At 38.1% G+C, this 17,466-nt stretch overlaps 1 protein-coding gene across 1 annotated transcript in view; it reads left to right on the top strand.

Annotated features, from left to right (window-relative positions):
• The window catches only part of ARID4B (AT rich interactive domain 4B (RBP1-like)), a 57,584-nt gene extending 42,528 nt beyond the window's left edge, over window positions 1-15,056 (top strand). The window contains exons 17-23 of the mRNA XM_010011801.1: window positions 2,132-2,216; window positions 3,087-3,279; window positions 5,727-6,938; window positions 8,772-8,882; window positions 10,713-10,928; window positions 12,039-12,185; window positions 13,211-15,056. Of these exons, the coding sequence (XP_010010103.1) occupies window positions 2,132-2,216; window positions 3,087-3,279; window positions 5,727-6,938; window positions 8,772-8,882; window positions 10,713-10,928; window positions 12,039-12,185; window positions 13,211-13,341 (2,095 nt within the window). The 3' untranslated portion in view covers window positions 13,342-15,056. The remainder of the gene's footprint in view (window positions 1-2,131; window positions 2,217-3,086; window positions 3,280-5,726; window positions 6,939-8,771; window positions 8,883-10,712; window positions 10,929-12,038; window positions 12,186-13,210) is intronic.
• The last annotated feature ends 2,410 nt before the right edge of the window (window positions 15,057-17,466 follow it).

Raw genomic sequence — 17,466 nt, 5'->3', positions numbered from 1 at the left:
GTTGTGACTACTGCAGATGCATTTAAGACCCTGTGATACCTACAGCTATTCTCTTAAGATTCTTTACTTCCTCTCTCCTTCTCTTCAGTATGCCCCATGTTTATCAGCTGTCACTTGAATCATGGACAGTATGTGCACGCATAAACTTTGCATAGGGGGAAGATTGCTTTCTTACTAGAATAGAATGAGTTAACACAGATTCTGTATTACAGCACAGCAACACGGTTGAGGTAGAAGGGACACTGTCAGAATAATTGGTTTTCACTGTGTATTTGTCCAGTTCCAGTGGTGTTCTCCTCCATGCGTTTAGACTTAATAAAATACTCCTACATTTATGCAGGTTACAAAGTCCATTTGGCAATCTTAGTGGTATTCCTTCTGGAAAGCACATCTTTGACTTGAAGAAAGATTACTTCAAATAGGGTTTCCCAGAGTCTCACAGAATGTAGGATTTTTCCATACAGGAAAGTACTCTGCAAAGTTGCATTTCAATTTTGGAGAGTAATCTGAGCCTGTTCACCCACATGTCACTTGGTAACACAGTATGATTACAGCTGTATCTGCAGCAGTATAGGTCATCTTGGTATGTTGTAGTCTGCATAGTCTGCTGCTGGTTTTTATGACTTCATTTTTCTGTCACAATGGAAGGGGAAAAAGCCCAGGAAACCCTTTCGGAAAGCTGTTTTTTCAGAGACTAACGCTACTTTATGTTTCACTGTATTATGAGAAAGTCAATAAAATACAGTATTTAGCTTCTGTAATCCCTTGCATAGATCTTAACTTTATACAGGGAAGCAAGTTGGAAACTTGCATATTTTTCTCTAATCCTTTTGAACATATATGTCAATATTGTAGATACAATTGGCATTAATTGCAAAGAAGCTGAATTGGAAATGTATTAGGAGTTGTATATATGAAAATCACAGTCAAGTAAGCCCAGCTGGAAAGCCAGTGTGGTCATGAGTGCATTGTGCTTGGCTCCATCTTGTACTAGTCCTCTGGGTGTGGGAGGTTTGGGTGTTTTGGTTGGGATTTTTTTTTTGGGGGGTGGGGGTGGGGTGGTTTTCTTTGTTTGTTTTTTGTGTTTGTTGGTGCTTTTGTTTGTTCTTTGGTTTTGTGTTGGGTTTGGGTTTGGTTTGGTTTGTGGTTGTTTTGGGTTTTTTTTGTTGTTGTGTGGTTTTTTTTAAAGTTTGTTTCTTCCCATCTCTTTTCTTGTTTACCTGGGAGGATCAGGATTTGTGTGGCTGTACATTGAGGCAAAAGATATTGCGCACTGATTTTTAACTATCCTATTTCTTAGACTGTTCTTGAATTCACAGTTGAAGTAGGACAGCAGGTTATGCTTACTGGGGGCGGGAATTCATTCTGGAAGTTTTTCAGAAATAGACAATGAAATTGGCAAGTCCAGTGCTATAGTTACAGTATATTTTTATAAGTATATGCAAGTATACAGTATATTCTTACTAACAATGCACTTCTCTGGTCTTGGATTTATATTTAACAGGTCCAGTTTTAGATAATAAGACACCTGTTGTTAATGTCTTGGTGCTGTTTAGTATGTTTTTGTCTAGTATCATTCTGATATAAAATGGAATCCTCTGAATGAAGTAACTGAAAACAAATTGAAAAGTGTTAGTGTTACGTTAGTGACTCAAACGTTAGTAACTCCTAAGTGTTAGTCACTCCAAGTACCACTTCACAGACACTTGGGCTCGAAAGAGTTTATTTTTGTTAAATGGTCCCATTTTACGTAGTTGTAAGAATCTATTTTATTGTTAAGGCTTTTACAATATGTATATATAAAGTATACCTGTTGGAGATCCATATAGAATTATCATTCTGGTAGTTTGTTTTACCTGTTTACATGGATTTCTTGCTGTTCAGTGCAAACTAGAAAAATATCCATCTTACCCATTGATGTAAAAACCCCTTCATTCTGTATGTCCCAGCATATGTGAAGAATTGAACCTTAACTGAAACTTCACATAATGAAAAGTACACAAATGACTTTATTCAAATTCCACTTCAGTTTTTATATGGCTAATAATTTTCCTTCTTCCATTAATTTATCTTATAGTGACATGATTATCTGCTTAAAACCATAAACATGTCTGTTTTTGTTTGTTTATAGGTATGATGAATGGATAAAGGCAGACAAGATAGTGAGACCAGCTGATAAAAATGTACCAAAAATTAAGCATCGAAAGAAAATAAAGGTAGTTTCTCTCCCTTTTTCTCCCTTGTTCCCCCAACTTTGATTTAAAATTTCTTAAGTGCTCTCCCTCCCTCCTACCCCACCCCACCCCTGCTTTTGGTTGGCCTGCAAATGCTAGATGGTAAAAGAGACTTCCTAACCTTCTAAAAACTGAATTTTCTTCATCAAGGTTTTGGGTTTTTTCACTTCAGGGTGGGGAAGGGAAGCTTAGTTTTTTCTTCTTTCTGTATTTTTAAATGAAATTTATGTAGGTATTTGTAGAAAACAAATGAGAAGGATCAATCTTATTATCATCAGTGGTGGGAACCAACTGGGGGGGGAGATTTGGAAGCTCCCTCTGCTGATTCTAGAGAGAATACCTATGAATAGTCTGTGTCTGTGTGACTCTTACAATCTTACAGCATTTCTTTCAAAATTCATTCTTTTAAAACTGATATTTAGGCACAGGTCGTTAAATAATCCTTGGGCAGTGGGATGCAAGGAAGCTTTACTTCTGTCACAGATGTCAGCACTCCCCCCCTCCTCTCCCCAGCACCTGGTGCCTCTGGAACCTGAGTTTAGTTCTAGAGCTCCCCGCGCAGCAGGACGTTACAGCCCCGCCCTGACACTGCTGAGCCTGGCATCGTGCGGTGTCACTGGTCCTAGAGCAGTGGCTGTGTTTGCTTTCCCATTTGTTTTAGTGTTGACAAAGCTCGTGTCTTCGGTATAAGTGTCTTGGCATGGGCCGCAGAAAGGTATTTGTGCTCTTTAAGGAGGAAACCTTTCCTTTACAGGTTGAATTTTTAAGATAACCGTAAGCATTGCTTAGTTGCAATCTTTGTTAAGATGTATGCTCAAATGGGAAGAATTTTTAATCTTTTCTTTCACATAGAATAAAACTGATAAAGAGAAGGAAGAGAAATATTCTCCTAAAAACTGTAAATTGCGACGTTTGTCAAAACCACCCTTTCACACCAGCACATCACCAGAGACTGGGTCCAAACTTGACAGCACCGAAGCCAAAAATACTGAACAAGCACCAGTTAAATCAATAGAAATTACGTCTATCATTAATGGGCTACAAGGTATTGTACTTAAGCTTCTCCTGACTTTGTAAATGGCCTTTAAACAGTAGTAAGTGGCAATGTAGAACAACTGATGCAATGTGCACTTAAGTATGTCTGGCTAATTAGATCATCTTCATTAATAACCCTTGAACAAAAGCAGTATTTGCAGTTTTTGAAAACAGGTATTATGGATTAAGTGTATGTTAACAGTCTTAAGAATTACATCCTTTGTTTTGCCATCCTTTTTTTTTTTTTCTTCCCTTGTTTGATATGTAGCAGAACATTTTTGCTTACTGTGCTATTTCTAGATTTTTAATTTGTTATTAACTTTTAGGACCCGTGGTGGACTTTTTTTCCTTGAAAAGATAGAATTAGTAAAGCTAAGTTTCCTGTCAGCACATCTGTTGTTCCTAACGTTGTTTTTACCTTCCTACACATTTACAGCAGCATTATAACAATTAGTTCTTCTCTTCATCCTTAGTTTAGTGCGTGTCTCCAGAAAAAGAAATCATACATATATATGGTATAGATGGTGTGGGGTAGCCACCAATTTTTGTGAAAGTTGTATGAATTTAATAATCTTTCAGACTTAACTCGCACTTGGATGACATTGGCCACTGGGTTCCAAATTTGTAGGTAGAATAACAGTTAACATACTCTATTAAGCTTCATTTCCTTAGGAAATGAGAAACAAAAAAGCAATTAGTGGTGATGATAATGACGCTATTATTAGTGCTATAATTAATCTGTAATTAACTTCTGATTACAAAAGTACATTTTGACATACACCCTCTAGTATTTTTGAAATCTATATGTTTTCCATATTATGTAATTAATTCCCAGAAATGCTTTTAATTGTATGCAGTTCTTTCATCATTTAAGTCCACATATATTCATGCTGGGGATTAACCTTCTTTTTCTGTTATTTGTGGGTTTTTAAGTATGAAAGGCTCTTATATTTTACTGTTTCTTTTTCCTCCCATTTTAGAGCTGCTTGCTCAAAACTTTTTACAGTTGCTTTTTTTGTTTCATTTTGTTTTCCTAAACAGGAATGATTAATGCTGTTGTATTCAACTTTCCTTTGAAGGGCACAGCAAAGTAAATAGGTTGAGAGGAACACTTGGTGGATCTGATTTTTGGTTGATTTTTTTTTTTAATATGGTGTTCTTGGCTCTTATTTCAAATGGCAAATTTGATACCTCTTATAATAATACTCTAGCGTAGTTTTGCTCCTCTTAAGTTATGAGAAAGACAAGTGTCAGAAATTAATTTTAAGTAATAGCGTTCTTGGAACTTTAGGCCAAAATGGCTACCATGAACTCTAATTAGGGAAAACCAAACAATGCTGAAAGGATTGTGTAAAACTTGCTTTCAGAGTGAGTCTTAGAGTAGAATTTAAGATCCTTCCTGTCTTAAAACAAACAAATGAACCAAGAAAATCAGCTGAAGCGACATTTCTCAAGATATTTTGTCCTGTACACATCTTAGAGAAGTGTGCTCTTCTCTGAGTTAATCGTATTTCAGTAAACCTTTTTTTAGAAAGTTGATACAACTTTGATCATTTTGGTGAATTTCGTTGACAAAACTGCTTCACTTCTCTGTCATTGGTTACATTATCATCTTTAAAGAGATGGTAAGTTTCAGTGAGGGATTGAGAATGAGGAGATGGAGAGAAGAGTTAAACTAGCTATGCCAACAAAAATGGATGAGTGACAAATCAAGAAGTTACCTATATATTTGAGCCTATTCTTACTGTTCCTCCTTGTATACATATATCTTCCCATCGAATGGGCTTGTTGTTGATTCCTTCTCCATAATATTTTTGTCTTTTTCTCAGTTTCTTTATTCCTGATCCTGAATTCTCTTACTGTTATCCTACACTCTTGTTGTTCGTATATTTCTCCAAGTGCCTTTCATTATTGCTTTCCTTTCCTTTTTCCAGGCTGGTCATCAGGTTGGTTTGTTAGAGATTATCCAGTGTCTTTGTTGTTCTGTCCTTTTAGACTGTGGATTCTCCAGGGGAAATACTGTCTGTGCTCCGGGCTATAGAAAAAAAAGGCAGATAATGGTAGTACTTGTAACCCAAAAGAACTATTTAGAGTTTTTACATTAAGCACATCTTCCAATTTCTGTTTTGGCTAATTATGCAGAATTTCCTATGTTATGGATTCATGCACTCTGTGCTTTCTGTACCTCTTCCGAAATTCCTGGAGATGTGCTGTATAATACAGAATTTTCATAGTTCCTAATCTATCCATTAGATGTTCTAATAGAGCAGGAAATAAATCTTTGAAGTCTTCAGGAGGTACCATTTAAAATACATACTACTGGAGATCTCTGTAGCATGTGTGCATATCTGTACAGTTTTCTTTAGTGGGTTTTCTTTTTTTAAGAATTCTTTGTAACCAGAATCAAGACAAACTTTTCTTGTTTTGTTTTGTTTTTTTGGATTTATTTTTAATTAGCTTCTGAAAGTTCTGATGATAGTGAGCAGGAAGATGACCAAAGTGCCCCGAATGTACGTGCTGATGGCAAAGAGGAATCTCAACATGAAGCTGTAAACCAAGATAAAAACGAACTCTGTCTAAAAGAAGAACAGAGCAGTTCATCCCTCCCAGAAGAAACTAAAGCCCTGACAGATGCAGTAGTGCCCAAATCAGGATCCAAGTCTCCTGAAAGATTGCGAAAAGAGACGGAAGAGTTATCTGAAGATACTGATTCTGATGGAGAAGACGAAGCCACGAAGAAGAGAAAGGATGTAAAAAAGGAAGTAGTGGATAAAACAGCAAAACCACAGGTAAAACGTGGTAAACGAAGATACTGTGTTGCAGAGGAGTCTTTAAAGACTGTGTCACCTAATAGAAAGGAAGAGAAGTCCAAAAACAAAGACTCCCTTAGCTTAGAAAACAGCAGTAACAGCTCTTCAGATGAAGATGAGGAAGACAAATCTAAACTGAAAATCACTCCAACTAAAAAGTACAATGGACTAGAGGAGAAAAGAAAGTCTTTACGGACAAGTACTTTCTACTCAGGATTTTCTGAAGTGGGAGAGAAAAGAATAAAGCTTTTAAATAACTCTGATGAAAGACTTCAGAACACCAGAGCAAAGGATCGAAAAGATGTCTGGTCAAGTATTCAGGGACAATGGCCGAAGAAAACACTGAAGGAACTGTTCTCGGACTCTGACACTGAAGCTGCTGCCTCCCCTCCACATGCTGCTCCTGAGGATGCTGCAGCAGAGGAACAGCTTCAGACTCTTGCAGAAGAAGACATTTCTTTGCCTAGCTCTGAACTTGAAAAGTCTTTGCCAACTAGTGTGGATGTTAAACCCGCTGAGGAGAAACCGGCTGAAGTGGGTGAAAAGAAAGTTGAATTTCCAAGCAGTGGCAGTAATTCAGTGCTAAATACTCCTCCTACAACTCCTGAATCACCTTCATCTGTAACTGTAACAGAGTCCAGTAGACATCAGTCCAGTGTCACTGTCTCTGAGACGCTGCCACCAAATCAAGAAGAGATACGAAGCATTAAAAGTGAAACAGATAGCACAATAGAGGTGGATAGTGTTGCAGGGGAGCTGCAAGACCTCCAGTCTGAGGGAAATATTTCTCCAACAGGCTTTGATGCCAGCGTCAGTTCCAGTAGTAGTAATCAACCAGAACCAGAGCATACTGAAAAAGGTAAAGGAAAGAGTAAACAGAGCTGTCTTCAACCTAACCAGCTCTCTTTTTAGTATTGTTGGTGTATTTTCATTCTGTTACGGTTATACTGCTGGAAAGTTAGTTGTTGGAGAAAGTAGTAGCCTGCTGTCTGCTTTAAATGTGTGGAAATGGCATAATCATTTTGTGAATAAAATATAATCTGCCAGGAAGTTTCTTGGCCTTTCGTTAGGAATTTTGATGGTTTCAATGAGGATAAGAATAAAGTTTATACCGGACCTGGCAAGAGAAGTGCAGAGCAAACTGTAATATATTGTATAAGGAATATTTATTGTAGCAAGATGGATACATTATTTTGAGTACTTTGCTTACAAATAGAAGATTGTGTCTTGCATAAAATTTTTAAGCTGTTTATTTGGGAGGAGAAAGCCAGTTGTTGCATGCTTAGGCAACCATTTCAAACTTGCATCCTATGAAATTAATGTTTTAAAAAAATACAAATCAAGCTGATAGCAAGCATTGACCTTATTAGCTATGTTTCACTTTCAGATGTGATTTTGCAGATTGAAGTTCCTATCCTGAGACCACTGAAGAACAGGGATAAAAAACACTGCCAGCACATGTGCCTGTGATGTCGGTGTACTCCTGCCTGCTTTTTAAGTGTTTGCAAGGCTGGATCTAAAAGCTTTTTTGTGAACTGACTCTTTTACAGTTCATCAAAAGCAGAGCTACTTTCACAGTGTTAAAGTGCCTAAAAAATTGTTAATACAAAGGAAAACAAGTACATGTCTGAATATAATGCTGAGATGACAGAACTGGTTTGTCTCAACAGATTTCAGTTAATAATTAACTAAATTTTCTCAAAATGCCCTTAAGGCGTGTTACCCTCATCATTCTGTTTGAATTGTTCTTTTGAAAGAATGTGACAAAGCGCTTCCTTAAACAAAGGAAAGAGTTTAGAAGAGGTGAATATGTAGCCCTCAGTAAATATGCCTGTATTGCTTTGTTAATTATAGATGTGTAGGTTTAGAACTGGTTTGCTGCTTTATGTAAACAGTAGTTACTGCCACATGAAGAAAGTTTTACACTATTGCACAATATTACTTTTACATGCGTTAGACTTTAACTTCCTCTCTGATTCTGTCAGCATGCTGCCTGGTTTAGAAAATTCGGTTTCTTAATTTGAATGGTTTTGTTACAGGAGTAATTTTTAATCTCTAAGTCAGGTGGTTGTGGAACAACGTTTGAACAACTCTGAAAAATTGCTCTTTTAACAGGTGTACTAGAATTGTTTTCTTTCCTACTCTCTCCCCGTGTAGTCACAGATACCAGTAGACTTTTCATTTGTTTTTCTGTTGCCTCATTTTTTGAACATTATCAATGATTTTTTTTTTTAATACTTTCAGTTAATGTAATTACTGGTCACAAGTGATCTTTTCAGGGTTTTCTCACAGCTTCCAAGTGCCACAGGCTTTTTTGAACTTTTTTCAGTATCAGTAGTTCTTGATAAGTTTTTCAAATAAATCTATTCTTACATAATTTACAGTATTAAAAAAAAATGTGTGGTTCAAGACAAATTCTGGTGGTGCATAGAGGGAAGTTACTTGCCATCATGTTAAGTGTGCACTCTAACCAGCAAACGTTGACTGCCTTCCATCCTCTTCCACCTCCTCTTTTCAGTATAAGTAGAAAGCTGAGCTGTATTAAGGATAGGCAGTAACATCCACATTGTTGTCTACAAACTTAAGCTCTAAAGTGGGGTTTTTTTGAGACTGAGGGGAGAGAAAAAAAACAAACCCAAAACCAACACATAAGTGCAAGTATTTAATAATTTTTATTTTTTTTTTATTCTAGTCTGTACAGGCCAAAAAAGACTTAAAGATGCTCAGGGGGGAGGCAGCTCCTCAAAAAAGCAGAAAAGAAGCCACAAAACTTCTGTGAACAACAAAAAGAAGAGTAAAACTAGTAAGTACAGCAGCTCAGTGTGAAATGAAATGTATCAAAGTACTGTGTCATTTGTTTGAATGACTGTAGGAGATGAAGTCTGGAAATAAAAATTGCATTAGGACAAAATGTTCTCATTAGGGAATTCATAATACTGCTTAAAAGAAGAAACTACTCTTGCTGAATGCCAGAGCACTTTTAAATATCTTGTGTTATTTCTGGGTCTAAGAGGTCCTTGGTATTGTGTAATCTGGGAGGACAAAGAAGAGTATTTCACACTTGGTAGAATTGGGACAGGGATCTCTGTGGCATGATAGCTGCATGTTTTAGAGGAGAGACTGGGACCTGGATGAGATTATACTTCATATTTTTCTATTTTTAGAAGTTAATGTCTCCCAGTAGCAAATATGAGAACAATTCCAGAAGAGACAACCTCTATTTTCTTTCTGTATCAACTGTAACATCTTCAGTAAATAATGCAGCTTTTGCAGCTTTTTTGTTGTTGTAGAAACTAATTGGAATAGAAACCACAGTACTGGGGAAGGGAATCTTAATGAAAGCAGAGGTATGTTATAGGCATGTGCACACATGTCCAGGAGACAGCAAGATCAATTACTGCCTCATCTCACTGCTAATAAAAAATACCAGGAAAGAGTCAGCTAGATAGTGAAGCTGAGAGGATAGCTGTAAAAAAAAAAATGCAGTGAAAGCAAGGATAAAAAGCATATGCCATATCTTTTTTCTTCTCTCTTCCTCCCCCCTGCCCCCTTTTCTTTCTTTTAACAGCTTTTACTAAAAGTCTGTACTTTCTGGTCTGGTATTTGCTTTCACTCAACTGTCCTTCATGTTCATTGATCTTCTCTTCACATTCTCTTGTCCTTTTTAATTCCATTTCACTAATCTCTTCCTTCAATAATCCTTATTCCTTTCCTCACCCCAGGAATTAAAGTAACAAAACAAACTGAATTTGCAGAACAAATAATACCATTTTTAGCTTTGCCATTGTTCCCTTTGATTTTGTGAATTTATCCCTTTTTCTCAACCTATGTCTTTGTCAGGATGCAAGCATTTCAAAGCTAAACCAGAGGCTTGTATATATCAAATGCTGTATTATAAATTAATATTAAAAAAAAAAGGAGATAGAACAAAACCAGTCTTGCTAACTCTTCTAGAAAATGTATAGTCCCATAAGCAGAAATATAGTGATAACTTTTGCAGCTGTACTGACACATTGGACTGCCTCCTTGCCTTATTTTCTAATGTAGGCAATTAATTTATGGATATGATTCTAAAGCAAGAAGTGTGATGCTGTCTTGAACCTTTCAGAGTAGAATGCCCCTTCCCTATACGGACCTTGAGCAGTTGGATTGTATTCAAGAGCCTCCTTAAAAGAGATGTGGCCCTGCCCCATTCCTTTACATTCTTGCATACACAGTTTCAGCAATATACTTGTCAGTATTCAGGATGGACTGTGGAACCACAGCCTGGTACTTCTGTCCACCCTCTAGCTCTGTAGGATTTTGGTTCCCATAGGTCCACATAGTAGCTACAAGTCTACCTGCACAGCAACTAACTGGATAGTTTTCAGTGCAAGGTTTCCCTTTCATAGCATGCCAGAATTGGAGGGGCCTCATTATATACCTGTTTCGTGGTCTTGTGTTTAGGCATTAGTGATACAAACAACTGTGTGCCAAGCTTCTATATCAGGATGGATTATAGCATTTTAGAGTAAAAGGATTTTGGTCAAATAAACTCCTGTTATGTAAAAATAAACACAAGGGTAGCTTCTGATAAACTTTGCTTTGGGTAGGAAGGTTGCTTTGTTTGTAACAATATATCTTGTTTCTACAGCAAACAGCAGTGACAGTGAAGAACTGTCTGCTGGTGAAAGTGTGTCCAAGTCTCAGTCAGCAAAATCAGTTTCTACTGGCATGAAATCTCACCAAACCAAATCACTCACAAGAACACAATCTCCAGGAAAATGCGGGAAAAATGGAGAGAAGGAGTCTGATCTCAAAGAACAGAATAATCGTTTGCCCAAAGTTTACAAGTGGAGTTTTCAAATGTGTAAGTATTTTCTTCAAAACGCTCTTAGTGTGGTCTTGTGGTACAGTGTAAGGCAGCTTTTTGAATTACTGAATTTTGTGTATTTTGGTCAGGGTTTTTACCCCCTAAATTTATTCTATCCTCAGTTTGCTTAATTTTTTGATAAATACTGGTTTAAATTTTTTTTTGGTTTTTTGCCTTTGCAGTGCAGGAAACCGCCTGTATTGCAGTCTTCAGTTCTTAGAGACAGCTCCTGCACTGACTGGCTGTTCTTGCCATCTTGTGCAGACATGTCATTCTGGCATGAGTATTCTCAACTGTACACTCTTCTTGCATTGAGATTTTGTTGCTGGTTTTACTCCTCACTCTTTAGTTATTGTTCAGACACTTACATGATTGATTTGTAACATTTTTCCTCTCCATTTTGCCTTCTGTGCTCACAGTAGATTAAATTATTCTTAAATGTCTTTGAATGGAGTGTCTGCAGTGTGGCTTACCTGTGGCTGAAAGGGACTGAATTGAAATAGTTCCTCCTGCCTGTGCCCCACAAGCTGTGTGCCATGCTGCAGAGACCTCCCAGCTGGAAATAGCTAGAGGGGTAGCTCCTGCGCTGGCTGTATCCATTGACATCCCCATGTGGGAGGCCAGCGAGGCGGCCCCCTGTGGCCTGTATGCATGGACTCTGTTAGAACCACACCACAGTTATTCAGGTTCCTGCTGTAACCTGCTTGTCTTGTAATAACCAAGATAAGTTGGGCAAGACTGACCTTCCTGGCCAAACCGAGCTCTAGCGAGTACTTGAAACAACAGGCTCAAAGCTAGTTTTAGACCCTCTGTTTTCACCAGTTGTCCTATTTTCCCCTTCTTATGGAGAGGGGAACGCATGCATTTTCTTCCTCTCCCACTCCCTTAAAAAAAAAAAAGAAGTGTTCCTGTCATGGTATCTTTTAAAAATAATAAAAAATGAACAGAGTTTATGATCATAAATAGCAGCTGCTGTTGCAGTGGTTTTTGGCTTTGCTGTCTGCTACCTCAAAGCACATTGCACATCACTAAGATTTGAGTAGTGAAATTCAGGAGCTTTTGGAAATGATGCAATACGGTACTTAACAAAGATTGTTTAACTTGCAGCTGACTTGGAAAATATGAGCAGCGCTGAGCGCATAACAGTTCTCCAAGAAAAACTGCAGGAAATCAGGAAACATTACCTGTCCTTGAAATCTGAGGTGGCTTCCATTGACCGAAGAAGAAAGCGCTTAAAGAAAAAAGAGCGGGAAAGTAAGTGCTGGGAACTAAATTCTACCTTTAGTGGGCTAATTTGAATGTCATGTTATTAAGGTGTTAATGAGAATTGGATAGTATTTTGGAAGATGTGTGCCATTAGGAGTATGGTTTTGTTTGGTTTTTTTGAAAACACTGTATATGGTTATTTTACAACCTTTAGAAGGTACAGTTCAGACATCCTGTGACTACACAAGGGGAAAAACACTAAAAAGGCATCCAATCTGTTCAGTTCTGTTTAGGCAGAACTACTTTATACAGGGGAAAAAAAATAATACAGAAAGATAAGCTTCCCTAAGCAGTGAACAAAGTATCTAAGGTTTTTTAATAACATAAAACTTTTCTTCAAGTTACACAAGAATTTACTGTAGTATTGCTGGCATGTCTGTTTAGTGCTCTCCTGTTACGACAAGTGATTTATATTATGAGTTTAAGGAAGACCATAAATTAAATATCTCATTTCCCTGAAGCTGCTCCACATGTTGCTGTAGGCAATGTTCTGGTGTGCCTGCTTTTACCAACATTAAGAGGATCGTTTCTTCCATGTCTTATTTATGTGCACATTTAAGAGTTCACTGAGTGTATAGAAGACAGATTGAAATAATGCATGTAGTAAGATATTTTTTTTTTTTTCTTGTGGCTGCAACTGTTTTTTGCAGTGGCTGGAGCAGGGTGCATGTGCAGATTCAGTACTGGGACAACCTGCGCTGGTTCCAGCAGGAAAGAAAGGGAGCAGTTGGCTACGCTTGCGTGTCAGGAATGTGCTCTGGTGTCTCTGGCTGGGACCTTGATCTGGGTGGCCAGGGCTGCAAGGGGCAGTAACATGCTGCTTTGCACGTGGCTGAAGCTGCGTCTTGGAGCATTTGCTGCAGAACTGAGGGAATGGAGGCTTTTTTCTTTTTAATGACAAGGCATTAGTTGCTGAAGTCAGTATAGACCAGTGCTTGTTGCTGAATGGGAAAACATTTTTATTGCTTAATTTGTAAATTTTTGTAACCTGTTGTTTTCCTCTTCCTGTGCAGGTGCTGCTACTACATCATCTTCCTCCTCATCACCTTCCTCCAGTTCCATTACAGCTGCAGTTATGTTAACTTTAGCAGAACCATCTATGTCAAGTTCATCACAGAATGGAATGTCAGTTGAGTGCAGGTGACAGCAGGACTTGCCAAAGCACTTTGCACTTAATGGCTGCTGAGGGCCACTCTTTTATTTTTGTTTTCTTTTTTCTTTTTTTTCTTCTTTTTTTATTTTATACTGCACAATGGCACAAAATTCAGACAAGCACTATTTTGTATTTAAAGTTGTTTCTCGACAAGCTAACTTTGCACTTAAGTGCACTTTTATGAAGAAAAAGTACAACAAACTGCTTTTCCTCAAGCAATAATTGTTTCCAACTTGTCTGGGAATTGTAAGTCTAGTGACTCGAAGGCCTTCCACTGTGGCAAATGGAGGCTGTTCACTGCCTGTAGAGACAGTACAATAAGCATATAGTTGTTGGGTTGAACTAAATAAATGTGGTAGGCTTACTGTATTCCCTGGTATTTTGTTAAAGCTGGAACATTTGATATTTTTCCATTTATTTATGACAAATATTGAACCTATTTTCATTTGTACAAGCTAATTGTTTTTTAACTGCTAAGTCACTTTACAGTGGCTTAAATTGTATACGTCAAGCACATGTATTCAATTGAAAACCTGCAGTTAGTGGGATGTTTCACATCGGTCCTGATAACCAAATATGAGGATTCCTTTAAAAAACAAACAAAAAGACTAATGTTTACAGGTTTGAATTAGGCTTAAATAGGTTACTCTGGGTTTTAAGAACCCACTAATTGGAATGAAACTACTGTACTTTGCCATTTTTCTATAAAACAGTATTTTTTTTTTTAATTTTGATAAAATACATTATGAAAAAGAAAGAAAATGGCTAACAAACTGTATTAAATCTTAATGTATAAAGATTGTATTTAGCCAGTTTAAAGTGTATATTTATTCATAATGGATTATAACAGTTATATTTTTGTGTTTTCTTGTAAATGTTTCTTTTCCCTTAAAGCAACAAATATTTCATTTGTAATGCTTATTTTATTACGAGCTTCAAGGAGAGGACCTCAAGACAGAGTAAGGTGTGAGGTTATAATTTGTGGTTGCTGATATGAACACTGCCACAAAAGGGTAGTTGTTTTTAAAAATAAATAGCTAGCTGAGTGGTAGACATTTAATTTTTTAAATGCCTTGTACAAATTCCAAAACCAACTTCAAACTGTTTTCACTTGTATTGATTTTATGTTGTATGGATCCCAAGCTCTCTCCTGTTAATTATATACCTTTGTAAGACATTTGTATATTGCGGAAGTGTTCATTCAAGCTATTTAATACCTGGCACTGTTAATACACAGTACTTTATTGTACAGATTGTTTTACTGTTTTAATTGTAGTTCTGTGTACTTCTTTTGCCTGGGGAAATTGGGGCTGGCATGTTTTTCTTTGTTTTCTGGCAATACAACATGTAAGAATTCAAAGCATTTTGTTTGTAGATGCTAGAGTGTCAGAATCCTTTACATTTGACTTTTCTAAGAAAAGCATTTTCAGTCTTCGTAGTGTGTGCTTAAGGTTAACTGATTTTATTGAAAATGGTTTCAAAGTATTCAGAATTGTACAGGACTGTAAAAATTTGTTGACAAACACTGAAGGAAAAGCTTATAGAAAAAAGCTATAAAATATATATTAGGTTCTGCAGAAAATGGAGAATTATGTAATATATTGTACAAATGTAAGCAAAGGCCTCTGAAATAAAATGCCATAGTTTGTGAATCCCTGATTTTGTTTCTAACAGTTTAATTAAGCAACTGTAGTGTGTTCATTGAAGTGACATCAAGCTGCAGATTCAGTTTAGCAAATGATCTTTGGTATGGTGTAATAGGCATACAAAGATAAGCTAGAGCAGGTACATTTGCCTCATTTTCCTCTCGGCAATTAATTCAAATTCATCTTTTTCAGCAGAAAGGAACAGCCTGGCCCATTGACACCGCTAAGGCAGCGCCAGTTGAAAACAAAGATGAGTTTTGATTCATGTTCATTCAGATAGTTAGAAAATGTAAAAGCGAGCTCCTGAAGATAACTTGCTAACTTCTGATATTGACTGCCTTGAGTTCAGATTCAGTGGAAGCAGAACTGGAATAAAACTTATAGAAAGTGTTGTTCGCTTACATCTTGCATCACATCTGGCTGTAGTTCAGTTGACCAAAATACTGTTACATCTGCAAAAAGATAGATTACTGATGAGACTGGTAAATAACAAATGATGATAAGCTTTGGAAACATTGACTGTGTTAATAATTACCAGTGATCTGAGAATGACGGGAGTAATTTTAATAATTTCAGTAGGGCTTCTCAGGATATTTACATGTTTAAATTCAGCAGAATCACAGTCATAATAGTTTGTTTCTGCCTTTCAGTCTCAGTAGGCATAACTGGTATTGATTTAACAGGGAACTATGTGTGTGCAAGCACAAGCAAATTCAGTTCTCCACTTGCTACTAATTCTTGATCATCTCTCAGTTCTAGTGATAGCACTTTTGCTTCGGTGTGACAATTGTTGATTCATGTTCTGTGAGAGGATGTGTTTACCTGTTTAAAACAGGGATCGTTAGTCACCTCCCCACTCCCAAACTGTGGGTTTTTGTATAAACAGGATTTTTCTTTTTCTTAAAACAGATTATTTCTGATTTACTGCTCATGCAGTTTAATGACTAATCAGAAATCTGTTCTGGATGTTTCACATTGCCTCTCTTCTATGAAGGGTGCCTGTAAATGGTACTCCCAGGTTCGTGTTTCTTGCGTCCCAGTGGTTACAAAGGACGGTGTTGCTGGCATGTGGTAGACTGGCCACTTTAGCCCATGTTCCACTAAGTAAATCTGAGCTGCTTTTCAGGTTACATATTCTAACACAGCTTTAAACATGGGTGTGCTCCCCGCTGGGCATGCACACTGCGCTTGCAGTAGTTAACTCTGCTAGCAGTGCTTGCTGGGCTGTACCGCTGCTCTTGAGTCCATACTCAGACCATGACCCAAAGGGCAGAGTGAGATAGCTGCCCTTCTTTCACCCTTTACACCTTGGCTGAGTGACAGGATTGGTTTTCCATGTCTCATGTTTGATCGTGTTGAGAATGGCTGAGGGTGTAGACTGTCCACATATGCCAAGAGAAAGCCTTGCTTGAAGGCTGTCTTGTACTTCTAACTCTGTAGCTTCCATCATGCTGTGAAATTTCCTGTGCCACAGGGCTCTTGTACAGTTCCTGGTGGCTGCAATGCCTTTTGTTGAGCTTCAGCACTTGGGAGTCTCTGAAATCAGCCAGCTGAACGCTTGTAATTTTGATGTATTTTTGTTGTTGTTCAGCCTGTTCTGTCCAATCTATGTCACCTGCAGAACTGCTGTGGTGTTGTTGAAGGTAGGTGGGAAAAGACAATACCAGTAGCGCAGCAGCCACCTGCCCGTTGGCAGGGATCGTGTATTGTGTATTCTCTTAGGCTGACCCCATCAGTGAGGGTCTCCAGTGTCCCTGACATCCAGGCAGCCAGACACGGGGTGCCTCGTGTGTTTCGAGACTAGTGCTTTACTTATATTCCATAGCTGGATTATGTGTTTTGCTTTCAGTTGGGTGTTAGTGACATCAAAACTGCTAATGCTGACAGTTCAAAAAGCGTGTAAAATGTTGCAACAGGAGAGCTACTGGTATTTGCTTCAGCCTCTAACTGCCTGGTAACTTTCTGTGCCTTTCCAGTTACCATCTAGCACTTAAAATTACATTCTGGACAGGCGGGTCTAAAACGAGATCCCAATTAGGTGCCTAATTTCAGTGGTTGAGTAACAGATCAAAACTTCCTTATGCATCAGCTGCACTGTGTCCCGAGTTGGAAAATTACCAGTTTGAGAGTCAACCGAACAAACAAGGGTCTTTTCCCGTTGGATCAGCGATCCAGCCCTATCCATGTAGCTGCAGCAGAAAGATGACGCCTACAGAGCAAAGCTGCGGGGAGGAGGTACGAATGGTTCCTCCTGCTGGTGTCCCCAGGCCGCACTCCTCGAAGGCCCCAAGAGGTGCTGGGTTTCAGGGGAAATCCTTACAAGGACTGATCCTTACGTGCTTTGGCGTTCGGCAGAGCCGCGCTGGAAAGACAGAACTTCTCGCTGCTTTCCGTTTAACCTGCGCTCGGGGCAAGACCATCTTGCACAGGCCTTAACGGGCGGTCCGGAGGTTGTGTGGTCAGTTGTGTT

Source organism: Nestor notabilis, unplaced genomic scaffold, assembly GCF_000696875.1.
Source record: "Nestor notabilis isolate BGI_N333 unplaced genomic scaffold, ASM69687v1 scaffold17210, whole genome shotgun sequence".
Lineage (NCBI taxonomy): Eukaryota > Metazoa > Chordata > Aves > Psittaciformes > Psittacidae > Nestor > Nestor notabilis.
This window is presented reverse-complemented; position numbering and strand designations above follow the sequence as displayed.